This window comes from Podarcis raffonei, chromosome Z (assembly GCF_027172205.1).
Source record: "Podarcis raffonei isolate rPodRaf1 chromosome Z, rPodRaf1.pri, whole genome shotgun sequence".
Lineage (NCBI taxonomy): Eukaryota > Metazoa > Chordata > Lepidosauria > Squamata > Lacertidae > Podarcis > Podarcis raffonei.
Genome location: NC_070621.1, coordinates 13640081 through 13668064, shown reverse-complemented (window position 1 = coordinate 13668064; position 27984 = coordinate 13640081). Strand labels below are relative to the sequence as shown.

Below are 27984 nucleotides of genomic sequence, written 5' to 3'. Positions count from 1 at the left end.
TGTTTTACAATCAACAGATAAAATATGTCAGGAAACATATGCGTTTATTCCAGGAAGACTCTGGTATGATTGCCTTGTCCCACTCTCCTGTTGCAGGTGAGGGTGGTGGGGACAGGATAAAATACTGGGATGTCATTCTTGTTTAGCTAATTGGGCAGAAAAGGACAGATCTCACCCCTTGGTTTCTCCAGGTGTAGGGAGCCTTTGGTTCTCCAGATGTTCCTGAACGACAGCTCCCATCATCCCTCTCCACTGGCCATGCTGGCAAGAGCCAATGGGTGTTGTAGCTCAGCACCAAAGGCTCCCCACGCCTGCTCCATTGTAACGAAGTCATTCCACATGTAATTAAGCCAGGCACCTGCAACCAAAGCAATTCCTACGATGAACACCTCTGATGTATTTGTATGTTAATGTGTCATTTGGGTGTTGGGGTGCTGTGGAAATGCTACATGGTATAAGAAGAGCTCCAGGTGCTTTTGAAAACAGCCAGCCCCGTAGTTTTTGATTCCTCACTTTTGCTCCTGTTTTCTTCTGTCCTTCCGTCTCTTGTGGAATCCAGTACAGAGTGCTTCTTTATATCAGCCAGCTGCAGCAGATTGCGACCGCCAGCATCCATGCCTGGTTTGTATTCACGGTAAGCTTTGACGTTAAGGCCTGCAAGGACCATGGCATAGGCTGAAGCTAAGCAGAATTCTTTGGTGGTTTGAAATGCACATTGCATATGAGGTCTCAGCTGTGGTCAATTAATTTCAGTGGGTCTGCTTTGAGTAGGGCTAATGCTTGTTGCAACCCATTAGATTTGAGTAGTGTTAGATCCAAGGCGCCACTCTATGGTTAAAACACTTACCTAGAGGTAACAAAGTAAAGTAGATGACATTCTGCCCTCTGTCCTACTGTAGCTTACATCCCTTGGGGTAGCCCTCCACCCCAAAATCCTATAGCATTTTTCCATTTCTAAACATGACACACTACATATGTTGATGTGTGTGTGTGCTCAGAGTAGACTCACTGAAATTAATGCACCAAAGTTCATCATGTCCATCAATTTTCATGGGTCTGCTCTGAGTAGGGCTAACATTGGGACACAACCCAAGGTCTTTAGCAATACCTATCAGGAAGAAAGTTGTTTTGAGCAGAGGCTGTCTGCTGCTCAGAATTCCACTTTCTCCTTTCTCTTTCCGCAGGTGCAGCCCAACAACTACTGCACATTTTATGATGATCAGAGGCAGAATTGGTCCATCATGTTTGAATCAGAAATGGCGGCTGTGAACTTCAGCAAACAGGTGCCAGAGGCGTGCATTGCATTTTGGGGTGGGGGGTGGCTGTCCTGCAGACACTGAACTAGTGTTCGTGGGAGGTCAGCTCTCTTGCATCAGTCACCAGATGCTTTCTCTGCCAACTACTAAGAAGCATCCAGGGAGGGCAAGGAATGGTGGTGTAGCCAGTTGGGGCGTTTTTCAGGCCCCTGGGGTCTTCAGCCAGTGCTACACTGGGCCAGATTGCATAGGTGCGGGTGACAATGCAGGCTAATAACACAAATCGCTTTGAGGTGCTCTCCCCTAGCATGGAAGACGAAGAGCAGACTCCATTAGAGGATCTCTCCCTCATTACAGTCGCTCAGGTATATGAAGACGAGCCGCAAAGTCAGTCCTCAGGGAATGTGCAGGTGACCTTGGAACGGACAGCTCACGGAAGAACCCCGACCAGACCTAAGAGGAGGCGCGTAGTGGTGATAGGGGATTCCCTACTGAGGGGAACAGAAGCAGTGATCTGTGGGCCTGACAAGATGTCTCGGGAAGTGTGCTGTCTCCCCGGGGCTAAGATCCAAGATGTAACTGAACGACTGCAAGGAATCATAAAACCCACTGACAAATACCCCCTCCTCTTGGTTCATGTGGGAACCAATGACACTGCAAGCAATAGCCTCCAGAAGATCAAAAGAGATTACGAGGCTCTGGGCAGGAAATTGAAGCAATTAAACGCACAAATTGTCATCTCATCTGTCCTCCCAGTTGAACGACGTGGTCCAGGGAGGGAGGGGGAAATAGTGGAAGTGAACAACTGGCTTCGCAAATGGTGTAAACAGGAACGGTTTGGATTCTTAGATCACGGACTGCAGTTTCTTGAAGATGGACTTCTGGCAAGCGATGGGCTGCACCTCACAACGGTTGGGAGGAATGCTTTTGCAAAAAATCTCAGAAACCTCATCAGGAGGGCTTTAAGCTGACTAATGTGGGGGAGGGAGACAGTGCTCCTGAAGGTAGGAGTCTATCAATAGATGAAGATGATCATCCAAATGTCATGGACCGAATGGAGCAAACAGCACGCAGACCTAGTGGTGGGAGGAAAAAATCCTTAAATAAGAGACACGGGGGAATGATTAATGGACTTCAATGTCTATACACTAATGCGCAAAGCATGGGAAATAAGATGAGCTTGAGCTCTTGGTACAGCAAACTAAATATGACATAATAGGCATCACTGAAACCTGGTGGGATAAGTCCCACGACTGGAATGTAATAATGGAGGGATACAATCTATTTCAGACAAGAAAGGAGGAGGAGTGGCGTTATATGTCAGGGATGTGTATACCTGTGAAGAGATCCAAGATTTAGAACCTCAAAGCGAAAGTGAGAGCATTTGGGTCAAAATTAAGGGAGAGAAGAATAACAGTGACCTCATTGTGGGAGTTTACTATAGATCCCCAAGCCAAACGGAGGACATAGATGATGCCTTCCTGGAACAGATGGCCAAGCATGCAAAAGGAAGGGAGATAGTAGTAATGGGGGACTTCAATTACCCGGATATTTGTTGGATGTCAAACTCAGCCAAGAGCATATGGTCAAACAGATTCCTCACTGGCCTTGCAGACAACTTCATTGTCCAGAAAGTGGGAGAAGCAACAAGAGGAACAGCCAATTTAGATCTGGTCCTGACCAATGTTGATGACCTGGTTAGTGGGGTAGAAGTGGAAGGATCATTAGGCGCGAGTGATCATGCTCTTCTGAAGTTTACTATACAGCGGAAAGGAGCAGCCAAGCATACTAGGACTCAATTTCTTGACTTTAAGAAAGCAGACTTCATAAAACTTAGGGAAGTGCTGGGTGAGATCCCATGGACAGTAATACTAAAAGGAAAGGGAGTTCATGATGGCTGGGAGTTTGTTAAGAGGGAGATAGTAAAAGCACAACTTCAGGCAATACCAATGAGACGGAAACATAGAAGGTGCCTAAAGAAGCCAGGGTGGCTATCTAAAGAACTTTTAACTGAGTTAAGATTAAAAAAGGATGTGTACAAAAAATGGAAAAGGGGGGAAACCACCAAAGAGGAATTCAAACAAATAGCCAGCACGTGTAGACACAAAGTCAGAAAAGCTAAAGCACAGAATGAACTCAGGCTTGCTAGAGAGGTTAAAAGCAACAAAAAAGGCTTTTATGGGTATGTTCGTAGCAAAAAGAAGAACAAAGAAACAGTGGGGTCACTCAGAGGAGAAGATGGTGAAATGCAAACAGGGGACACAAAAAGGGCTGAACTCCTCAATGCCTTCTTTGCCTCAGTCTTCTCCGATAAAGAAAACAATGCCCGTCCTGAAGAATTTGGAGCAAATGATTCAGCAGAGGAAAAACAGCCCAGAATAACTAAGGAGATAGTACAAGAATACTTGGCTAGTTTAGATGTATTCAAGTCTCCAGGGCCAGATGAACTGCATCCAAGAGTATTAAAAGAACTGGCAGATGTGATCTCAGAACCACTGGCAGTCATCTTTGAGAATTCCTGGAGAACAGGCGAAGTCCCAGCAGACTGGAGAAGGGCAAATGTTGTCCCTATTTTCAAAAAGGGGAAAAGAGAGGACCCAAATAATTACCGCCCAGTCAGTCTGACATCAATACCAGGGAAGATTCTGGAGCAGATCATTAAGCAAACAGTCTGTGAGCACCTAGAAAGGAATGCTGTGATCACCAATAGTCAGCATGGATTTCTGAAAAATAAGTCATGTCAGACTAACCTGATCTCGTTTTTTGACAGAATTACAAGCCTGGTAGATGAAGGGAACACAGTGGATGTAGCCTACCTTGATTTCAGCAAGGCATTTGACAAGGTGCCCCATGATATTCTTGTAAAGAAGCTGGTAAAATGCGGTCTTGACTATGCTACCACTCAGTGGATTTGTAACTGGCTGACTGACCGAACCCAAAGGGTGCTCATCAATGGTTCCTCTTCATCCTGGAGAAGAGTGACTAGTGGGGTGCCACAGGGTTCTGTCTTGGGCCCAGTCTTATTCAACATCTTTATCAACGACTTGGATGATGGACTCAAGGGCATCCTGATCAAATTTGCAGATGACACCAAACTGGGAGGGGTGGCTAACACCCCAGAGGACAGGATCACACTTCAAAACGACCTTGACAGATTAGAGAACTGGGCCAAAACAAACAAGATTAATTTTAACAGGGAGAAATGTAAAGTATTGCACTTGGGCAAAAAAAATGAGAGGCACAAATACAAGATGGGTGACACCTGGCTTGAGAGCAGTACATGTGAAAAGGATCTAGGAGTCTTGGTTGACCACAAACTTGACATGAGCCAACAGTGTGACGCGGCAGCTAAAATAGCCAATGCATTTCTGGGCTGCATCAATAGGAGTATAGCATCTAGATCAAGGGAAGTAATAGTGCCACTGTATTCTGCTCTGGCCAGACCTCACCTGGAGTACTGTGTCCAGTTCTGGGCACCACAGTTCAAGAAGGACACTGACAAACTGGAACGTGTCCAGAGGAGGGCAACCAAAATGGTCAAAGGCCTGGAAACGATGCCTTATGAGGAACGGCTAAGGGAGCTGGGCATGTTTAGCCTGGAGAAGAGGAGGTTAAGGGGTGATATGATAGCCATGTTCAAATATATAAAAGGATGTCACATAGAGGAGGGAGAAAGGTTGTTTTCTGCTGCTCCAGAGAAGCGGACATGGAGCAATGGATCCAAACTACAAGAAAGAAGATTCCACCTAAACATTAGGAAGAACTTCCTGAAAGTAAGAGCTGTTCGACAGTGGAATTTGCTGCCAAGGAGTGTGGTGGAGTCTCCTCCTTTGGAGGTCTTTAAGCAGAGGCTTGACAACCATATGTCAGGAGTGCTCTGATGGTGTTTCCAGCTTGGCAGGGGGTTGGACTCGATGGCCCTTGTGGTCTCTTCCAACTCTATGATTCTATGATTCTATGATTCTTCCTCCTTGCAGCTGTGCATTGCCAAGTATAACAGCAGCCGTTCTCCTGACTCAGTGATGTGCCAGGATCTTGTTCTCGGAGACGGCCAAGGTGTGGCGACTGGAGATGTCCTGGAGATCACTTTTACAGGCTGGCTGTTCCAGAACGGTAGTCTTGGGCAGGTGAGACCTGGCAGAGGGGGTGTCTGGGGATGATGGGGGTTGAAGTCTCTAGCAGCACTGCATGGCCACAGCTTTCCCACTCCTGGTTTATAGATTGCATACAGCCCTTTTCTCCCACAACCCCATCCTTTTGCCCTTCAATAACATTGCAAGGAAATGAAACAGGAGAGGGACTTGCTAAGGCTCACCCAGCTTGCTTCACAGCTCAATGTGCATTTGACCCCATCCCCAATGAGCTCTAGCCAGTGCTTTTCCACGGGGCTTGCATTGGTTGCTCTCCAGAGGTGGGGCCTTGCCCAGCCTTGCCGCCCTTTCTCAACTGGGGATGCCAGGGAGGGAACCCAGCACCTTCTTCCTGGGAAGCACATGCTGTTAGGCCCTGAGCTACACCTGTCTCCAAGGTGTAGATCCTATTTCTCAACCTCATTTTACCCAATCTGCAACATGGGAGGCACCGCTAGGTAGGGGATTCAACATAGAAAACTGCCTTGCACTGCATCAGGCCACTGGTCTAGGTTGGCATCACCCACATTGACTGGCAGTAGCTCTCCAGGCTTCCAAGCAAAAGCCTTTCCCTGACCTTACTTGGAGATGCCAGGGTTGAACGTGGAACCGGCTGCCTGCAAAACAGGTGCTGTGTCCCTGAGCTGTGCCGCGTCCTTCAATACTCATTGCTGTTGGCTCAGCAGTGGGAGTAGCGGAACGTGAACCTATTACCTTTGCATTAAAAGTAATTTCACCCCATTGACCTTCCACTTTTGGAACAGGTTTTCGACTCAAATATATACAACACAAAGTTGCTGCGTGTGAAGCTAGGCTCTGGTAAAATCATCAAGGTAAGATGGCGCTATCTTCCCACTGCAATGCAAAATCCCAGTTAGGGATTCTTGCCTCCAGTTCAAGAGTTCAGCAGCCCGGGCTGTGTGGAAGGCTGAATAGCAGTGATGTTTTTTGAGCTCAAACCCTGATCAAATGGCTTCCTCAAGAACCGCAGGCAGGTAGCTGTCCCAGCTTGTCTACGCTTACCAGGATCTGCTGGAGTGGGAGGCCCAAACAGGGTCCCTCGATCCCTGCAAAATTCCTGATCCTGCCCTACTGGTCAGTCAGGCTTGCCCTTTCTTTACAGGAGGGGTGGGGAACCTCAGGCCCAGCAGGGACTGAAACTGGCCCTCAGGATTCACCCCAGGCCATGCCCCTTGCCAAGCCTGCTCTGTGGCCTGGACCAAAACAGTCCTGGACCTCCAATGTTGCCTCTCGCTGTCCTGGATGAGAGACAGAGGGGGAAGTGTGAGTGGGTGTCTAAAGTAGCCTATTGTACAAAGGTAAAAATTACATTTGTTGCCCCTCCCACTTTCCCCTCTAGCCCCGCCCACTCCTGGCATGCTCCTCCCCACCAAGAAGGTTGCCCCGGAGGGAATGGTATTCATCCCTGCTTAAAGCTACTTTCCTCAAGACTGCAAGAGAACTGTCAGTATTCCTGTGCCCTGCTCTCGACCAGCCTTTACCAACCTGACAAAAACACACACAGATGCTGTTGGCCCTTAGTGAAGGCGGTCACCCAAATTTGTTTTCTCCTTGGTTCTCCATTTCTGGAACTTGAAGGGCTGGGAAGATGAGATAATTGGCATGAAAAGAGGAGGCAGGCGGTTCCTCCTCATCCCGCCAGCATTGGTTTACAGGCCTTTGGCAGAAGCTGAACGCATTCCTCCGGACTCGACCCTGGCCTTTGAGGTGGAAGTCAAACGGGTGAGTATGTCTTCCTCCCAACATGTTAGCATCCAAGAGAACCTCAGAAGGTTGTTGGGTGGTCAGTCTACCACCTGGATAAGGTTCTACAAATGGAGGCAGTGGTTGCCTTGACCAGACTCCATGATGCCCCTCTTTTGCTCCCTTAGGTGTGGTTTGCAAAGGGCGCTGACTCCGCCGGACAGAGCCTGGGCCCCAGGGACTCCTTCACACCTTCACCAGCGCCACAATCAGAAAGCCCCGCTACAGACCCAGCCTGGCTGACTCCTCCTACACCTGCTCCAAAGCCAGGGTGAGAAATAAATTGAGGGTGCCCTTAGCTTTTAAGGCTTCCATTCTCCCAGTTGTCGCATCCTAACTCTGCAGTAAACAGGTTGCCACCTCTGTGTTTGAGGCTTTAAGCCTTCACCTCAGCTGCATAACTCAGGCCCCATCTGCACTGTACCACCTTGGGTGGATGAAGTCCGGTATACAAATTCAATAAATCACAATAAATCATACGTTCCAAATAGCACCATGCCACTTTCAACAGCCGTGGCTTCCTCCAAAGAATCCTGAGGGCCACCTTGTCTCATAGACAACCTGGCAGGGGCCACATTCCAGGGCTGGGCTGGGGCTCCAGTGGACAGAGCAACAGATGCTGCTCCTGCCTTCTGTGCAGCCAGAAAATACACCATGTGGGGCTTCTTTCTGCACACACCTCTCCCTGTCCAGGGAAGCAAGCTGCACTGTCACAGTTCAAGGACACATTCCAGCCAGGCTAAAGCTCCCTTGGGGAGGTCATGAGGTGGGGTTGGTGAGGGGCTTGGCCGAGGAAGAGTACCAAAGGCCAGTTGAGTATCCTACCCCTTAACAGACTCTTCCTACTATGCTCAGGTTTGTTAACTCCCTTCCTTCCATACTGCAGGGAGCCTAAAGCTCAGGTGGCCTGGCTCAATCCCCATTCAACCCAAGGCTGCTGCCAGTCAAAGTGGACAGTACTGGGCTGGATGGACAAATAGAGGAATACAGGAATATAGCCAGTGTGGGATAGCAGTTAAGAGGGTCTGTCAGAGTAAGATCTGGGAGACCAGGGTTCCAATCCCCACTCTGACATGAAGGTGACCTTGGGCCAGTCACTCTCTCTCAGCCTAAGCTACCTCACAGGCTTGTTGTGAAGATAAAAAAGGGAGGAAAACTATATACCAGTATTTGAGCTCCTTGGAGCTCAAATAAGAACTATTACGATTCTGATATAAAGGATAGAAGCTCTCCTAGGGTGGCTTTTGAAAAGTGAGATCTACATATGATACTGCCTTGATTTCTTTTTTTACATGAGAGGATGGAAAGTATCAAATCATGCAAACATTCCCATGTGTAAAACACAATTCTTCCCCCAGCTATGTGGAGCAGAGCAACCTGATATTTGAGCAGAGCAATAGCTCACTGCAGAGGACCATGAAGCACACCCAGGCAAGGGTCCTACATGCTGAACAGGAGAAGGTAAGCCCTGGCAGTGTGACAGCCACAACAGGAAGGCCAAGTGACTGAGGCTGTGGGGAAGGCAAGTGCTATCCCAGGAGTTCACAATCGCTAGTGCAGGTCACTATTCCCCTTTGCCTGCAGGCCAGAAAGAAGCTACGTTTCTGAGCAGCAGCAACAACAAAATAGAACAAATGACTGGCTAGGTATACATGCACATACAGGTAAAAGATTCATAAGCTTCAGGTAATCCTTTGAAAAGCACCTCAGGTTGAATTTGAGAGAACAACAGAATGTCCCTTTAAAATTTAACACAGTGACTAAAAAAAAATGCACCACATTGGTCTACAGTAAGATCTCATTGGCTGCATTCACATGCCATGCTAAACTGTGGATTGGCATGACGTGAGCAAACACAGTGAACGTCCCCCTCACTTCCTCCTATGCAGCCAAGAAGAAGGGTGTGAGAGTTTCCACTTCTAGGTAACTGCTGCTTCCTCTGTTGTCTGGACTGAGAACAGCCATTAATGTTAAGTAGAATTAGTTTCTGAAGTTAGCTTATTGGAACAAACATTTGAAGTTGGTGTGTTTGATATTAACCATAGTTGATGTTAGCTGCAGCTCATTGTCCCAGGCAACACAGCAAACCATGGCTAGGCATAAGTGTCAGGGTTCCTGGCCGCATGAGAGGAGGAGATGTAAGGGGAGAGCATGCAAGTCTAGGATTGCTGTGGCCTGTTCTTGCTTGGGCATCAGCATGCAAACCCTGCCATTAAGGGATCTTCCATGCATCTTACCCTGAGGCCGCTGGGATTTTGAGTGATATAATCAGCCCTTGGACCACAGAACAAGCAGAGTGCTCTTAACCCAGAATGCCATTGCCTCTTTTGATAAAACCTTCTCCCCTCTTGCTGTTCTTGCTTCTGGTGGTGTTAACTCTCCTCTCCTTGTCGCCGCTTTTCTCTCTAGCACATGCCGCCACTGGATCAGGGGTGGGACCAGGTGAGGCATTGTCCTTGGGTGTCCTGATTACCTGAGCACTTCCTTACTCCCTTCATACTTTCCAGGTCACCATTTCATACTTCTAGCAGGGGAAAACCCCACGCCTTCTGCAGGGGTCTCTCATTGCGAAGCCTCTCTGTGCTTTGGCATCCCAGCTTCAGTGACAATGGGTTTTCCTAAATCAGGGATGGGGGGACTCCAGGCCCCTGGACCAAAGGCCACCTTCCAGGCCTATGTGTCTGGCCCTCAAAACTCCTTCCAAGCCACGCACCCTCACCAGTCCTACATTGCACCCTCCTTGAGTGCTTTTGCCTGGCTGGATCAGGCCCAAAGCCCGTCTTATTCTCACAACCAGATGTCCCAAAAGGGAATTCTACAAGCAGGATCTGCGCTCACCCACTTGCAATTCCCAGGAACAGCATGCTGCCTCCAACGGTGGAGGGAGACCTTGTGGCTGCTGGCTGTGGATAGCTTTTCCTGCTCCATTGCTAAAGCCATCCAACTTGGTGGCCTTCATTCCATCTTGTGGGAGAGAGCTCTGCTGTGTGAAGATGTCCTTTCTTTTGTCTGTCCTGAATTTTCTGGGGAAATCTTTTCTGCTCTCCATTTTATGCACCTTTGTCGTGCATGCTTTCTCCTGAATTAACTAAAAAGCCCAAGGCTTCTGCCTCCTCCCGCTCCTCATAGCCTTGTTCTTCAGGGTGTTCCCTGGGAGACTCATTCTTAGCATTTGGGAGCCTCCAAAAGCACAGCTCTTGCATCCTCCCAGGAAACGTCTTGTGGGCTCTCCTTCCCCATATGTTCGCCTGTCTCTTCTGCTCCTTTGCGTTGCAGGTCAGGATCAGCAAGAAGCTAGCGGAAAGCATGGTGCGGATCTCCCAAATCCAGCAGAGGTTGATCTGTCTTCAGAAGAAGGGGATGGATTACCACTCCCAACTGAATGAAGCCCTGACAGAGTCGGAGAGGCAGAAAGCCCTGGTCAACCAACTGCAGGCACAGCTGGCGGGTAAGGGAAGCTGAGAGGAGGCGCTGAAATAGCAGAAGAGCACAATCGAAGCACATGCAGGGTAGTTTTATCATCCTAGGAAATTCTTTAGCTTGCTGATAGGGAGCCTGTGGCCCTCCAAATATTACTGGCCTTCACCTCTCATGAGCCCCAGCAAGCGTAGCCAGGGATGATGGGCGTTGGAGTCCAGCAACCTCTGGAGTTCCTGCTCCTTAGGGCCTCCTGCAGTGTAGCTGTTAAAGACTCAGACACAAAATCTCCAAAAAGACTCTGGACTTTAATTCCATCCTTTTAAAAAGGGCAAGCTTCTGATCTCTACAAACTTGATTGATTGTTTTTCTATGCTGCTTTTTGTTGAAATGAATCTCCAGCTTACAAACAATAAGTAACATTAACATAATGTAACATAATAGAAAATGGGTTTGTGCAGATTCTGCACCTTCCTTGCCCTGCATGCAAGAGCGGAGCGGTGTAATAGTGAGAAGAAACATGTGATATGTCTATAAACACCATGATCATCACAGTTATAACAAATAAAGGCTTGACATATCTCCCTTTGCATGTCATGAGTTATCTCATATATTAGTTTCACCTTTTAAGTTGAATTACTGAAATAAATGAATTTTTCCATGATATTCTAATTTTTCAAGTTTCACCTGTATGTCTTTAAAGTTACACGGAGGCCCCATCCACACTATACAGCGTTATCATGCCACTGCAGTCAGTCATGGCTTTCTCCCAAGGAATCCTGAGAAGTGTGGTTTGTTCCAGCTGCCAATAGTAGAGAGCCCTGCTTAAGTGGCCATTTCCAGCATAGTTTAACAGCCTGGGAATTGTAGCTGGGGGTGGTGGCAGACCAGGGGTCCCACCACCTCTCAGCACCCTTAAGAGAATGTTCTCAGTTCCCAGAATGTTTTGTGGGAAGCTGTGAGTGTTTGACGCATATAGTGCAGATGGCGCTGTACTTAGGCTTAGCTACAGCAGTGGATGGAAACAAGGACATGCACTGTAACCGGCTCTGTGCCCCACATCCACAGAACTTCAGAAATCGTCTGACGACATGAAAAGCAGGTACCAGGAGGAGAAGCTGAGTGGGAAGAAGTTGGATGAGAAGGTGGCAGCCCTGGAAGAGGAGCTGGCTGATATCTGCGTTAAGAAGGAGAATCTGGAGAAGGTAGTGCCCAGGGGTGGCAAAAGTCATCACCCGAGGCCAGAAGTGGCTCCCTGGAAAACTCTCTCTGACCCTTAGGATTCTCCCAGTGCCACACCCCTCCCCCTCTCCCCCAGCTTTGCACCCTTGACTGTTCTTTGCCTCCCTGGAAGATCTAATAATGATGATGATGATGATGATGATGATGATGATGATGATGAAATAATCTATACCCCCCCCATCTGGCTGGGCTTCTTCTTTCATTCTTAAATGGAGGGTTGAAAGGGACAAGTGGGGAAATTAACGTATGCTGCTCCACCTACCTTTACTCTTGGGAGGCGGCCCCCAAGAGGTCAGTCGGTGGAGTCTAGTCTATTAGGCAAGCAGGGCACTGCCCTCACCCAGCCACCACTGGCTTGCCTTCTTCCTTACAGCCAATCAGGATGTGGCTCTGCCTGTCATTGGGCTCCTTGCCTTCTGCCCCACCCACCTCAATGGGCAGGAGCCACCTTTCCTTGGAACACCTCTGCTCACTTGGCTGGCTTCCCATGCCTGCCGTAGGCCTCTCTGCTTACTGTTTATTACAAGGGCTACTGAACTGTGTTCTGCGGACCGCCACTTAGTCAATGCTGGTTTTCTTCTAGCTTTCCCTGCTTAAAACCACAAGAAGCTCAGAGAACGAGAAGCTGTCACCACAGCAGGAACAGCCAGAGCCTGTGAAAGGGAAGGTCAGTGGGGCTCTCTTAAAACGTCTTGATGGAGGGTCTGCGGTTCCAACGTGTCCCACAGGCTTGTTACACATCTGTGCTGTGAGCCAGTGTGATGCTGTGTAATAATGCAGAGACTGAACTGCTTGATGCAAATATATAGAGAGCTTAGCGTTAGCTGAAAAAGCAACTCATAAATTACATGTTGTCAAAGGCTAGAGGACCCTGAAAAATTCTATGCAGGCAGCTGAGTGGGAGTTTACCTTGTATACAATCTGTAGAGAGAGACACTGGACTCCCTGTCCATAGTACAGTGTCAAATGTGGCTTGCCTAATTGGTCCCAAACTTTTGGAAGGGCACCAGGTTGGCAGAGGCAACAGCAGTTAACAACAGTTTAAAACAGTTTACAGTCTCACAAATAAGGTATCTCCTAAAAATACACACAGATGTGTTCCTCTCTCTGTAACAAATCCTGAAGTGCTCTTGAAATAAGAAGTGTTAAGGAAAGTGGCGGGGGTGGGGGACAAGCAGTGGAGAGAAATCTTAATCACATTCAGCAAAAGCAATAGCAATCCACACTTCTGTAACTTCAATCAGGAGTTGTTACCTGTTAGTCTGAACAGCACAATTCAATGTCATCCATCGCTTGGCACGTGGATGCTATCCCGATAATGTATGTTCGTTGTAAAATAAATGAATAAATGAAATCATCACCACATTTGGCTGTCCAGAAGCTCTTGAAAGCCCACTGTCCTTGCTGGTGTTGCTTCCCTGCCTTCTGACTCTTTGGCATCATCCTGCCCCAGGTGAAGAAGATCATGAACGAGGTCTTCCAGTCCCTGCGGGGCCAGTTCAACTTAGAGGAGTCCTATACCGGCCAGGAGGTCCTGCGTATCGTCCTGAACGCCATCAAGGTACAGCCCAGGGCAGATGGATCCTGACACCTGAATAAGATGCAGATTGAGTGAACTGGTCTATCATTTCTCTTCCTTTTTGTATGGTTCCAAATGTCAGGAGTTTGGGTGCCAGAGTTTTGGGTGCAAGATGCCCATAACTACTGGGTTTAATAAGTGTTAGAATTTAATCACAGCTTGGAGAGTGAAACTGAAAGTCAGGCGCTTAACAGCTGGACTCAGCTTCCTGTGTTGAGGAGATCGCTTGAGAGGTGGGCCATTAGAGAACTAATAATGAAGATGATGATGATGATGATGATGATGATGATTTTGTTTATACCCAGCCACTCTGGGTGGCTTCCAACACATATATAAAACATAGTCAAACATTAAACATCTTTAAAAAATGGAACACTTCACCAATTTGCAGAGATCATGCTAACCTCTTTATCAATCCAATTTTAGTATACAGTATGTGCTGCAGACAGAAAGATGGGCCATCAGCAAGACAGACACTCTACCAGCCAGCAGATGGGTGAAGCCCCACCCAGAGCTTTGAGATAGTGAGTTTGAAGAGAGTGCCAAAGTTTTGGTTAGGAGGAAGTTTTAGGATTTCAGTTGGCTATGGTGTGATCAAAAGAAAAACGGCTTTCAGTCTGTTAAATGCAGCAAGCTGGAGAGGCAGGATCAGAGCACAATGCAGACTGACAGTTTGAATTAGAGGTTGCAGCAATGGGAAAAACGGGACTCTCTTGGAGTGTATGCTGGGGGCCCCCTCCATTACAGGCTCAGGTGTAAATAAATTATATATCATTATGACAGCACAGTCTACACTGTGCCTCATTTGCAAAGGAAACACAGACTAAGTGCCTAGACCCCTGGAATCTTGCACCGGTCAGAGATTGGGGTGGCATTTAGCCCCATATTACTAATCATGGGAGCGGCAAAGAGGGTGAAGCCCAGCTCTCTAGAAATAACAGGTTGTATCTAAGGTACTACAAAGTGAAAGTCACTTAGCTGTGCCTGTGTGGCTGAGTAGGGATTCAAACCCTGGTCTCCTGAGTCCCGGTTAGAGACCAACCATTACACAGTACTTGCATCAGGGGCTGCAGTCTTTTTTGTGGCAAATAATCCCCCCTCCCCTCTCCTTGTTCCAGACAACAACTCTGCAGCTGCTGGAGAGTCAGGAGGAGCAAAGGGGGAGCAGCAGCACCGAGGAGGAAGGACCTGCCGAAAGGAAGCAGCCAAGTGCCGCACCCCTTTATGGGGATCCCCACAGCAACTCTCTCCGAGAACCAGCACCAGTGGCATCCCCCGCTCCTTTGGCTAATCTCCAGGAAAGCTCAAGCAGTCCTCCATCCACTGCTCTCGAAGGAGCCCAAGACAGACTGCTTTTTGCAGCTCCTGAGGGTCATTCTTTGGAAGCCCCGGTTGAACAAACTCGTGCAGCCTCTGCTCAAACTGCAAGGCCGCCTCTCAGGCTCTCCGCCAGAACTGAGAAGGAGAGGCCAAGCACTCAGGGAGAAATGGACACAATAGACACCGCCATTCTGGCACCTCCAAATCCAGCGGCGGATGAGATGGCCCCTGCAATGGAGGGGCCCACAATGGGTCCAGAGGGCAAGGAGGAGAGTGGGGCAAGTCAGCACACCGCTGGCCCCACCTCTCAAGCTGCTCTAGCCGACAAGCAGCAGGACTTGGCTGGAGCCTCACAGCCAAGACCAGCGTCCAGCCCCACGGAAGCGGATTCCAGGTCTGTGCCAGGGCGGGAGGGGGACGGGAACTGTACCCATTATGAGTCTCTTGCCTTTCCGTGCCTTCCCCCCACCCCCTAATAGCATGGGGTTTAAGGCACAAAGGAAGACCCTGGCTCCCCCTTGTTGGGTGATAACGCCGAGGCCTGTTGCCTCCCCCCAACTGCAGCGTCGCCTGGGATTCATTCCTCGGGTCTCCCGTCACACTGATGTGGCCCATATCCAGGGACATGAGCACACAGTGAGCAAAGTTCAAAACAGAAGCTCAGCCTTGAGGAGTAACATCTAAGCCTAATTTATTGCAAATTAAATCAAACGTAACAGAACAAAGAAAACATGGCTCCTCTCTCTGTCTTTCTTCCTCGGAGAGAGAGCGGCAAAAAACAAAAGCTATACAGAGCGGAAACAGCATATCTCAACTTCCTCTCACAAGACTCCCACAATCAGTGCTGGAATGTAAACAGACATGTGACATGTAACAATCCCACACACATCTGCAGTACGGGAGGAATGGAATTCTCAACACCCTCTGCTCCATTCATTGACATCAGTGCTAGCACTCCCCCACTCCCTCATTTAACCCCCACATCAACCCTGTAAGGTAGGCACTACCCAATGAGCTTCAGGACTGAGTAGAGATTTGAACTCTGGTCTCCCAGGGTTCTGGTCCGTTAACCACTGCATCACTCCCACTCTCCTTTTCCTTCTGTCTTTTTCTCCTGCAGTCTTCTTGAGGACAAGGGTGGTTTCTTCAAAGCTGCCACTCCCAAGCCATGTGCACTGGGAACTCTGTTGGTAGAAGACGACGACGACGAGGTGGTAAGAGCTTTGAGGGGGTGCAGTGGTGTATGGTGCCATTTGGGACGGCTTAAGGTGGAAGGCATAGGTAAAGGTAAAGGGACCCCTGACCATTAGGTCCAGTCGTGACCGACTCTGGGGTTGCGGTGCTCATCTCGCTCTATGGGCCGAGGGAGCCGGCGTACAGCTTCCGGGTCATGTGGCCAGCATGACTAAGCCGCTTCTGGCAAACCAGAGCAGCGCACGGAAACGCCATTTACCTTCCCGCCAGAGCGGTACCTATTTATCTACTTGCACTTTGACATGCTTTCAAACTGCTAGGTTGGCAGGAGCAGGGACCGAGCAACGGGAGCTCACCCCGTGGTGGGGATTCGAACCGCCAACCTTCTGATTGGCAAGCCCTAGGCTCTGTGGTTTAACCCACAGCGCCACCCATAGAGGCCCTCAATAGGTGTTTGATAAACTAAAGTGGTGGTGTTTTGTTACCAGGGCACCACCAATCTTTCCTGTGGCTGTTAGGGGCGCTGTATTGTTACGGTTTTGTGGCATGTTCATATTTATGTTTCAAGCATGCTTTCAGTCCAATCACTTTATTAGGGTCAATGTCCACTATTCAAAACTAACAATAGCTGGAGGAGCCATAGCCACTGACAGGCAGCAGAGCCAACTACTTCCAGTTTTCTCCTCTTCCTCCCAGCTGAGTCCCACAAGGGGCAACCCTGCGACTTACTAGGAGAAAGCTAGAGCCCACATCCTTGGCTTCCTTCTTCCGCTTGCCTTGCTGATGGTCCTGCTCAGCTGGCCACCTGAGTCAGAGCCTGCTCTGGCAAGCAGCAGTGACCTAACCCTGCCTTTCTTTCTCTCAGTTTCAGAGCCTTAAGGGTCGGCCTCCCCCCACCCCACTCTTTGATGATGATGATGACGACGACGATGACCTGTAGCTGCTGGGATGAGTGGCCTGGCAAATGCCATGGCAATACTTTCTTTTCTCAAGAGCTTCAGTGATTGCTGATCTGGGGCTGAGATGGATGGAGCTGGAGTTTTTCCTGTGGGCCTCCCCAGATTGCTCATTTGGGCTGAGGTGGCCTTAACTTGTGGTTTTTGAGGCTGCTGGCAGGAAGAGGGGTGACACTCTCTCTCTCTCTCTCTCGGTAGTAAATGTAAATTTGGGACTTTGTCTAGCTTCAAAGTCCTGACTGTTTAATTCACCACTGCCAAACACACCTGTACCCTACACGCTTTTGACCCAGCTGCTGCTGGGAGTAGCGGTGGGTATCACCTTGAACAGCTCCTCTCTGTGGAAACCAGACTTAACCTTTTGCCATAGCTCACCTCCAGTTCTGAACCTTGGCAAAACCAGATCTTGAAGAAAATAATAATAAAGTGCAATTAAAATAAATTAACCCTGTTTCCTTAGTTTTTTCAGTTTAGCAAGGCAAGAAGGGGAGGGGCATTTGTGTGATTATATATGCCAAAAACCCACTCACCATTTATAGGGCACCTTAGGTGCTTCACGTACATACACCTGATATGGTAAGAATTAACCCCAGTCCTGTGAGGGAGGCCAGTATTAGTAATCTCTTCGTATTTCAGGTGGGGAGGCTGAAACAGAGAGTGGCTTGCCCAAAGGTTGAATGGTGAACTCAGGATATGCAGAAGGCGGTGCCTTGTTCCTCATCTCTGATACAAAACTACAAAGTATATACAAAAGTATCAAATGTGGTGACAGTAATAATAATGCAGCAAAACACCACCACCACAAACTGGCTTATAAGTATAAAACCAAATTTACTAGAATAATAACTAGAATAGAGCTAGACTTGTAACCATTCAAGCAACAAACATACTAAGGTGCCATGTGCAAAACAAAGCCTGGAGATACTGTAAACACGGAGGGGATAAATGTACAACTGTATCTTAACAAGTTGCATGTGCAATAAACGTTATACAAACTGGATAAATGAACCGTTCAACAAGTAGCGTAAGTCCAGTCACAGAATGGCAGCCCTGTGCCGCCACAATGGCAAGGGTAGCACACTGGAGAACATGAAAAAGTTTTTCAAAGCTGTTCTTCAAAGATTGAACTGGATGAGATGTTCTTCAGTAGGTCTTGAGTTGGAAACACAAAGCCGTTTGCATGGATCAATCACAGGAAGGCAAATCAAAGCCACCACCCTGGTGAGAATAACGCAAGTGGGCAAAAGGAGACCTGTTCTCCGGATATATTACAGGTTTCACTACACGCTTCATCAGTCCGAAAAGGCAGTCATAGAAAACGGTTTGCTCAGGATAAAGAAAGTATTCACAGGCACAGAGTGTTGTGAAATGCCTCGCTCTTCCCCAGTTCCCGTTTACTGTGATAGGCCATGCTCCACTGATGCAGAGCACTTTCCCTCGACCCGCCACTGAGCGCACCACGCCAGAAGTCTCATATATAAAAACATAAAATATTACTTTTTAAAAAACTTCCCTATACAGGATTGCCTTCAGATGGCTCAGGGGACGGATAACTCCATACCCTCCAACCTTTCTCCATTGAAAATAGGGACATCCTAAGGAAAAGTGGGACACTCCAAGATCAAACCATAAACCAGGATGGCATCTTTAAATCAGGAACATCCCTGGTAAATATGGACACTTGGAGGGTCTGCAACCAGTGCCATTTTTCTAGAAAAAGATGTGCCAGAACTCACCGTGAACACCTCCCTCATTCTCTTAGAATGGCAATGGTGCCCAGAGCTAGTGCTGTGCACTCTGGGGCAGGGCTAGCTGCCCGTGGGGGTGGGGCTAGCCACCTGCTGGGGCAAGGTGTCCCGGGGGGGTGGCGAGCGTCCCAGGGAGGCATGGCGAGTGTCCCAGGGAAGCGGTGCAGTGATGTTCCCCCACAGGGATGACACCCAGGGCAGGCCGCACCCACATACCCCTTCCTCTGCCAGTGATAGCGCCAACCTGAGATGTGCCAGAACTGAGTTCCAGCAAGTTTCAGCTGAAAAAAGCCCTGCTTCCAACATAATTATCATACCAAAGAGCTTCGTAGCTTCTCTTTCACACACCCCACCTGTCACACACTCCAAACTTACATAACAGCAAAGGCTATTCACCAGGGTTGCCAGTTCAGACCCTTCCATTTCAGGTGTAACAGGGAGTCCTTGGAGCACCCCACAATCACCTAACCTTGATTCCCATAGGTTCAGGTTGAGCGTCACAAGCAAGAGACTTTAGCCAGGTGATAGAAACAAAACAGCAGCCAGTAGGCCTGATTTTTCTTGTTGCAACAAGACTTCCCACTGCCACAAAGACAAAGCAGCCAGAAGCCCCCATCAATGGTTACATCTGTATTTTAAAGTTTCCCATAATACATCTCAGGATGCATCATCAAGACATCATAGATCTGTCACAGAAAAGGTGTGGTCTCGGGTAGAACCTGAGATCCAGGCATACCCCTGTCACGCAAATATAGTCTTTCACACTTACTCCCATCCCAGTACAAAGGAAAGTATTTACAGCTCCTTGGTCCCTGAGTCAAATCAAATACACCCCTCTGTCTTGTCCGGCTTCATCCCACTATAGGATGGATAGGCATTGTGATTGAGGTGGCTGGATATCACTGGCCATGACTCCTTGGGAAGGTCCTGCAGATGTGTCTGTACATCTCAGGGATTATGGTGGGCTCACTCACCCCTCCCCTTATAGCTCACTTCCCTGGGTCCTAAATGCCATTAGAATGGAGAAGATTGATACAATGAGTGATTTCTAATGAATTTCTAAAGTTTTCCCATTGAGCCAGTGCATAAATACATTTATCAGTGAATCGTTCCCAACCCCTTCTTTCCTGCTCCCAAGAGCTGGGACTCATGACTTTTCAGCTTTTAACGGGAATTATGTATTGACAAGACACTGGCTTTTTCTGCCATCTATTACTTCCAACTCTGGGGAGTCCAACTCTCCCCCCCACCCCACCCCCACACTTTTTCTATGTCATGCTGGAGGAATATGTTGACCTGACTGATATTTTGGGAAATAGTTTGCCCATTTGCCCTCTATGCAATTGGACAGCTCTCCATCCATAATACCAAACTTGGCATGAGGGTTCCCAGGTGGGGCGGCAGACCTTATTGCTGTTTGTATGTTGGGTGCCATTTTGAATCAAGATGGCAGACTGAAATTTCAGTTTGGCATGACTGCCCGTTTTGTGGCATATGTTCAGCCACAAGTAGAGATATGATCGCTAGATTCAGCTCAAGAGTGCTCAAGGTGTGTGTGTGGGGGGGTCTTCATTGATGTTTGGGTGTTGGGTGCCATTGTGAATCCTGGACAGTACCTGTGTGTGTGTTATTAGTGTGTGGGGTGTTAGAGGAGAGGTAGTACCTTTGGTGGAGGACACACCATGCTCCTTCTGTGGTAGTTGGTTCTCAGCGAGCCAGCCAGCAAGAAATCATATGGATTAAGAGAAGTTAACTCTTTATTAGAAGAAAAAAGGCCTGCTTGCTTCCTTCATCAGGGCAAGGAGTCAGATGTGCTTTTGTGAGGGAGGTCTGAGGCCTTCTTTTGACATTAGAGCCACTGAGGGATAGAAATAATTACTCCCTCTGCAGTCCCAGACATGGTTAGAAGCCTACAGCTTGCTTTAATTCTGCACTTGCCGGGTGTGAACAGAGAGCCAAAACAAACCTCTGTCTTACCTTTCTGGCTCTGAGCTGGAGGAAGATGATGCAGGTGCAGAGACAGGGAAAGATACCACACCCTTGCATCTTTGTCCTTCATCTTACACCATGTTCCAGTGGTGCAGCAGGCTCTTTGTAGCAAGGGCATGTTCTGGTGACCACAAATTTTGAATTGGTTACCCAGGTTACACAAGCTTTACAAGCTCGTTATAAGACATTGTGGAAAAATCAGCAATGCTTCTGTTAACAGATTCCTGTAACTTTCTTGAAATGTAGGCTTCAGCTGCAAACACTACTGGAGCAATGTGTCGGAATGAAAGGCACACACCACTTGTTCAGTGCAATAATTAACCTCAAGAGATGATCCCAGAGTTGGATTATTTTCTACAACATGTCATGTGTGTTTAGAGTAAGATGCATAACCAAATCTCTTAAATCCCACATTATTAGCTACACCAGCTCAGTTTCCTCTTCAGCTATTTGTCCGATCTAACCAACATCTGTTAGGATTTGAATTATTTTTGCATTCAGGTACCTCAAAGCGACTTACACAGTAAAGCAACTGAGGGTGTGAACACACTACATTGTTAAAGCACACAATTTCCCCTCACGACAAAAGAATGTTGGGAACTGTAGTCTGCTAAGGGTTTGGGGTACTTGAAGGTGGGAAATGCGATTTAAATGTATGTTGCATATGCAACCAGGTTGCACAAATGCCACACATTTAAAGCACATTCCCCTCAAAGTACCCTGGGCACTTTAGTTTAAGACTGCTTGGAACTGTAGCCCAGTGAGGGGTGCACTATGATTTCCAGGGTTCTTTGGGGGAAAGACACATGCTTTAAACGTATTATGTGTATGAAGCCAGGCAGGGAACTTAAGCTTAAGGGAGCTGGGAAATGTAGCTCCACGACGAACAAGCTACAATTCCCAGGATCCTTTGGGGAAGGGAAGCATTTGCTTTGAATGTGACTTAAGTGACTGGGAAGTCAAGGAGGAGGAACTAAAATGGCTTATGATACACTGGGCCCAAGATATTGGACACAATATATATGGAGGAGTGAGAAAGGCTGTGGAAGGAGGACATAAGATTCACTGCATGCTATAATCTTAGAGAAAATGTGATGAAGATGTTATACAGGTGGTACCTAACCCTGGCCAAATTGGCCAAGATGTACAAAAACAGTTCAGATGTTTCTTGGAGGTGGAAAAGTGGGGTTGGTACCTTTATACACATGTGGTGGGAATGCGAGAGGATTAAAGAATTCTGGATACTATTTATAAGAAGAAGAAGATGATGATGAAGAAGAAGAAGAAGAAGAGTTTGGATTTGATATCCCGCTTTGTCACTACCCTAAGGTAAAGGTAAAGGTACCCCTGCCCGTACGGGCCAGTCTTGCCAGACTCTAGGGTTGTGCGCTCATCTCACTCTATAGGCCGGGAGCCAGCGCTGTCTGGAGACACTTCAGGGTCACGTGGCCAGTGTGACAAAGCTGCATCTGGCAAGCCAGCGCAGCACACGGAACGCCGTTTACCTTCCCGCTGGTAAGCGGTCCCCATTTATCTACTTGCACCCGGAGGTGCTTTCGAACTGCTAGGTTGGCAGGCGCTGGGACCGAACGACGGGAGCGCACCCCGCTGTGGGGATTCGAACCACCGACCATGCGATCGGCAAGTCCTCGGCGCTAAGGTTTTACCCACAGCGCCACCCGCGTCCCTTGTCACTACCCTAGGGAGTGTCAAAGCGGCTAACATTCTCCTTTCCCTTCCTCCCCCACCACAAACACTCTGTGAGGTGAGTGAGGCTGAGAGACTTCAGAGAAGTGTGACTAGCCCAAGGTGACCCAACAGCTGCATGTGGAGGAACGGGGAAGCAAACCCGGTTCTCCAGATTACGAGACTACCGCTCTTAACCACTACACCACACTGGCTCTTTACTCTAAAGTTTAAAAGGTCTTCAAACTTTCATTTCCAAAAAACCCCTGAAGCCTTCCTGTTAGGTATTATGTCCATGGAAATTAAGAAAAACCACAGAGCCCTCTTTATGTATGAAACCACAGCAGCCAGGATTTTAATAGCAAGGAAGTGGAAAGGTGATGTTATATGTTCTATAACAGTGATATCATCCGCACAAAAACGGACTGGCAAGCAAAAATGATAGAAGATCTACAACTTGCCAGAACAACAGGGAGAATAGGAGGAAATTCAATACCAAAAGTTAATCAAGATCGGATAACATTTAAGGAAGATCTTAAAAATTAGTGACGACGTTAATCTCCTGACAGACCTAGAATGAATCTTGGAATATGGAGAATGTACATAGTAAAAGTTTATGGATATAAAACGAGAACGCTAAATAAGAAGAAAGAAATGTGTTTTGCCAGACAAAGTGTAAATAGCACGATGAGAAGAATGGGAAGTTAGCTACCTGCGCCTTCCTCGCCTTCGCCTCCTTCCCTCGATCTCCTCAGACGCGTCCCTTCTTCGCCCGGCGAGCGGAGGCGCCACCTCATTGGTCAGCCTCGAGCGAGCGTCACCCGCCCTCCCGCCTCCCTCTCCCAGAAACCAGCTTCCCATTGGTCCAGCCGTGTCCCCCTCCCTTTCCGTCAAACTTAAAGAGTCCCGCCGCCAAATTCGAGGCAGCGGCAGCAGCTGATCGCTCGTGTAGCCGTGGACGCGTTTCTTCCCTCCTCCGCGTGGAAGTTTGGCCCGTTTGGGGACCGCGAATGCCGCCGGCCGCTTTGGCTTGCTAGTTTCGCTTCCGCAGCCCAGCGCTTGCGCCATGGCCGAGAAGTTGCAGCCGCGCACTTTGCGGCTCTCGCCTCCCGGCTTGGGCTTAGCCGAGGGGCGCGGGGAGCGAGGGGCCGTCAGGATGTTGGGGGACATGGATGAAGAAGACGACGCCTTCCAGCTTCCGACGGGAGGGTGAGAATGCGGCGCCTCTCTGCGTGGGGGGAGATGCGGGGTGTGCGGGTGTCTTTCGGTCCGCGTGAGGGGGCGGGGCTGTGTGAGGGGACCAGAGCTGGATGTGGGGCTTGGGGCTGCATGTGGGGCTGGGGCTGTATGTGGGGCTGGGGTGGGTTTGGGTTTGCGACTGTATGTGGTTCTGGGGTTGCATGTGGTTCTGGGGCAGTATGTGGTTCTGGGGCTGCATGTGGTTCTGGCACTGTATGTGGGGCTTGGGCAGCATGTGGGGCTGGGGTGGGGGCGCAGGCTTGCGAAGGGTGATTCCGAGCACATGCAGAGGGCTTTGTCTGCAAATACGTGCTGTTAGGCGTTGAGAGAGAGGCGAAGTTCAGCAAAGCTAGGCGTCATTGAGCCAGCAAGGTTCCTTCTCTCTCTCTCTCTCTCTCTTTTCTTTCTTTCGCTCTCTCTCTGCCTCACAGCGTTGCTGGTGAGGATGAAATGGGCGGGGTTTCGTCCACCTAAGGATGAAATGGGAGGCGCTGGGTTGCATCCTCCTAAGCTATGCGTTGCTTATGTGGGTCTGGGGCAGCATGTGGGACTAGAGCTGTATGTGGGGCTGGGGCAGCATGTGGGGCTGGGGCTGTATGTGGGGCTGGGATGGGGGGTGCAGGCTTGCGAAGGGTGATTCCGAGCACATGCAGAGGGGTTTGTCTGCAAATACGTGCTGTTAGGCGCTACAATCCAGAGGGCCAAAGGAACCCCACACCTTTTGTATAGTGAGGGAATACATTATGTTTTAGTAGTAGCCTCCTGACCTATGTCTTCCCAGAATGTCACTCTCCCCAGAAGGGGAAGCCAAGCTCACAATCTCTGTTCCGCCCGCTTCTTTTGGGAGCCCCTCAAACATGCATGTTGCCACTTGTGGTTTTTCTCTAGCTGTTTGGGCTGCTGTCAGGCATTTAAAATGGACACTTCACCCCTTGGATATTTTAAGCTTGCTGTTCAGTATAGCATGGAGTTTGGGGCTAAGGCTGGAGATTTAATGTTTGAAGATACTTGGCCTTAGTATGTGTGCGTTGTTTGTTTCTTTGTTTGTTTGTTTTAATCTGCAAGTTTCTGGCTCTCAGGAGTGCGGGGAACTGGGCTAAGATGTGTGGTAACTGGTAAGTTTCTGCTTCCAGAACAACCCTGAGATGAGATACTTCTGAATGTCTGTAGGGAAAACCACTTGTGTTCAGCCAGGTTTATTCCCTCTCCCCACCTTCCTGGCAGTGAATCTCCGTATGTGGGGAAAGATAAACCGCAAGGGCAGGGCTTGTATCTTTGCAATACAATAGTACCTCGGGTTACATACGCTTCAGGTTACAGATTCCACTAACCCAGAAATAGTACCTCAGATTGAGGACAGAAATCGTGCTCCGGTGGCGCGGCGGCAGCAGAAGGCCCCATTAGCTAAAGTGGTGCTTCAAGTTAAGAACAGTTTCAGGTTAAGAACGGACCTCTTCAACAAATTAAGTACAAAGGCTTTAAAAACCATATTGTTAGGAAAGCACTATATAATGTTTGGATTCGGTATAAAGATTTGTTGGAAAATAAAACCCCTAGGTGGTTGTCACCAATGGAGGCTAAGGAAGTGAAAAAACTTAATATGGAATCTAAATGGCCAAAATATTGGGAAATTATAGAACAAGAAGGTGGAAATGTGAAATTACAGAGCTATGAGAAATTGAAGTTTAAAGTAAGGGACTGGCTTCATTATTACCAGATAAATGAAGTATTTAAACAGGACAGGAAAATTGGCTTCCAGGTGGAAAAGTCAAAGTTAGAAACAGAATTGTTAGAACCCAATACTAAGAATCTGTCAAGAATGTACAACTTGCTGCTGAAATGGAATACACAAGATGAAACGGTTAAATCAGCAATGATTAAATGGGCACAGGATATCGGACATGACATTATGTTTGCTGACTGGGAACAGTTATGGACCACCGGAATGAAGTTTACGGCATGTAATGCCTTAAGAGAGAATATTATGAAAATGATTTATAGGTGGTACATGACCCCAGTCAAGCTTGCAAAAATCTACCATTTGCCTAACAATAAATGTTGGAAGTGTAATGAATCTGAAGGTACTTTCTATCACCTTTGGTGGACGTGCCCAAGGATTAAGGCCTTCTGGGAAATGATCTATAATGAAATTAAGAAGGTGCTTAAGTGTACCTTTCATAAGAAACCAGAGGCTTTTCTCCTGGGCATGGTAGGCCAATTGGTGTTAAAGAAAGATAGAACGTTTTTTTATGTATGCTACAACAGCAGCAAGAGTTCTACTAGCAAAGTATTGGAAGACACAAGAACTACCCACGTTGGAAGAGTGGCAGATGACGGGCAGAATCCGTGACCAAGGGAAAGAGACGGAGGAAGAAGATTGGAAGAAATTTAAATTTTATCTTAAAAACTGTTGTAAAATCAGTGAGTGTTAAAATGTCAGGGGTAAAACATAGCAGATTTGCAGCGATAAATGATTGGACAAGTGAAAAAAAAGGTTAAAGAAAGGGAATTACAAGTAAGTCAGATAAGTTTAAAACAGGGATGCAGGTAAGGGAGGCATGGGGAAGTCGTTGAAATTGGGCATAAGAAAAAAAATCTATGAAATTATACATGTTTATATGTTTGTTTGTGTATTGTTGTTTGTAATGTCTTATAATATATGTTGAAAAACCAATAAAAATTTTATTTAAAAAAAAACAGAAAACAAATTAAGTACTTAAGCCGAGGTACCACTGTAATGGATACCTTTTAAATTTTTGTTTTGTTTACAGTGTCTTCTGGACATCTGTTCCAAAACCAAAGCATTCCAAAACCGAGGCGTACTTTCCTATAGAAAGTAACGCAAAATGGATTAATCCGTTCCAGACAATTAAAAACAACCCCCAGAATAGCAATTTAGCATGAAAATGACTATCTAATTAGACTATTGATCCATAAAATAAAAGCAAGAGACCAGGCTGCTATCTGCTACCCAATATTAGAAACTGGCAGTGATTTACCCATTGCCATTGGAGGGATGAGTGCACGGGGTGTGTGATGGAGAGTTCCAGTGGCGGGGGGGAATGGAAAGGAAGGCAAAATTCATCTCTCTGAGGAGCCAGTTGGCTTCTCTCCCTCCCCCCATGCCAGCCTTTCTGGATCCCTGCCCCCACCCACCCACCCCGCCACTTGGGTGTGTGAAGAACTCTTAGTGCAGTGGTGGCACCAGCATCCTGTCACGGCAGTCACTTCTGGGCCTGGATCGGTGGCAGCAAAAGCGGAGAAGGCGAAGTCGCTACATCATCAACGACACCCTTCTCTGCTTCCAGATTTCACTGCCGGCACCAAGTGAGGGAAGGCCGTGCTGAGCAGGCAGGGGGTGTTGCTGCCACCCTCTGGGTCCCTCTGCCACCACTGTCCTTGCAGCATCAGCCACCCCCTCCTCCGCTTTTGGGTGTTGCCAATGGCCGGCGCGGCCAGCGCTGAATAAGGGAAGCCAAGGTCAGGCAGCAAGCAAGTAGGCAACGGAAGTGTGGCACTTAAAACAAAAGTGCACCCCCCCCCCAACAAAGTACGTTCAGATTCCAAAAACAGTTTGAAAACCTGAACACTCATTTCCGGGTTTGAAGCGTTCGGGTTCCAAGTGGTTTGTGAACTAAGCTGTTCAAAAACCAAGGTACCACTGTACTAGGTTCTGTAAAAGCTTGGGTGCAATAATTGGGCAACGGCCTTTTTACTTTTAGGGACTTTGTAGTTTAGACAAAAAGCAAGTAAGAGATAATATGATAGAAGTTTATCAAATTAGGCATGGCATGGAGAAAGTGGATAGGGAACAGTTTCTCTCCCTCTTGTGAACATCCGATGAAGCTGAATGTTGGAAGACCTTCAGGAAAGGCAAAAGAAAGTACTTTCTCACACCATGCACAGTTAAACTACAGAACTCTCCCGCAGGAGGCAGGAATGGCCACCAACTTGGGTGACTTTAAAAGAGGATTAGAAAAATCCAGGGAGGAGAAGGCTAGCAATGGTGGCTGTGCTCACCATGTTGGTGGCAGCAGGGCTTCTGAACAACTGTTGCTGGAGACCACAGGAGGGGAGAGGCCTCTTGTGCTTGGGTTCTGTTGGCTACTGTAAGAATAGAATGCTGGACTCGCTGGGCCTTTGGCCAGATCCTGCAGGCTTTTCTTTTGTTCTTAAGAGAGGTTATGGAAACTTGATAGGAAAAAGAAGGGATTGTCTCCAACTAAGTTCTGCTTAGAGAAGACCCACAATGTGTCTACTCCTTTAGTTGTGTGCATTAATTTATTACAACAGCTCTTCCAGGCTGGTTACCCCAAGAGAGACTGGGCAAAGCTCCCCTCAGCAAGCATTATGACCCAGTAGGGTGGCCAACATCCTAATCACTGACAGGATTCTAGTTTTGAATCCATTACCCTCTGGTCTTTGGGGAAGGCTGCAACAAAATCGCCAACCTGCAGTGAAACA

At 48.0% G+C, this 27984-nt stretch overlaps 2 protein-coding genes and 1 long non-coding RNA gene across 3 annotated transcripts in view; 2 read left to right on the top strand and 1 right to left on the bottom strand.

Moving 5' to 3' along the window:
- The window catches only part of LOC128406951 (FK506-binding protein 15-like), a 50797-nt gene extending 34350 nt beyond the window's left edge, over positions 1-16447 (top strand). Inside the window, exons 25-39 of the mRNA XM_053374853.1 lie at positions 560-634; positions 1185-1283; positions 5234-5383; positions 6151-6219; positions 6986-7129; positions 7279-7421; positions 8509-8611; positions 9560-9592; positions 10427-10598; positions 11636-11772; positions 12393-12476; positions 13263-13370; positions 14507-15102; positions 15829-15989; positions 16340-16447. Of these exons, the coding sequence (XP_053230828.1) occupies positions 560-634; positions 1185-1283; positions 5234-5383; positions 6151-6219; positions 6986-7129; positions 7279-7421; positions 8509-8611; positions 9560-9592; positions 10427-10598; positions 11636-11772; positions 12393-12476; positions 13263-13370; positions 14507-15102; positions 15829-15989; positions 16340-16368 (2103 nt within the window). The 3' untranslated portion in view covers positions 16369-16447. The remainder of the gene's footprint in view (positions 1-559; positions 635-1184; positions 1284-5233; positions 5384-6150; positions 6220-6985; positions 7130-7278; positions 7422-8508; positions 8612-9559; positions 9593-10426; positions 10599-11635; positions 11773-12392; positions 12477-13262; positions 13371-14506; positions 15103-15828; positions 15990-16339) is intronic.
- A 1222-nt stretch (positions 16448-17669) lies between these two features.
- LOC128406517 (uncharacterized) lies at positions 17670-20857 on the bottom strand. The gene is made up of 2 exons (XR_008328516.1): positions 20584-20857; positions 17670-18076 (listed from the first exon to the last, which is right to left on the bottom strand). It is a non-coding gene; the product is annotated as an uncharacterized LOC128406517 (long non-coding RNA).
- A 2338-nt stretch (positions 20858-23195) lies between these two features.
- LOC128406950 (FK506-binding protein 15-like) overlaps positions 23196-27984 on the top strand; it is a 46230-nt gene continuing 41441 nt past the window's right edge. The window contains exon 1 of the mRNA XM_053374852.1: positions 23196-23490. Within this exon, the coding sequence (XP_053230827.1) occupies positions 23348-23490 (143 nt within the window). The 5' untranslated portion in view covers positions 23196-23347. The remainder of the gene's footprint in view (positions 23491-27984) is intronic.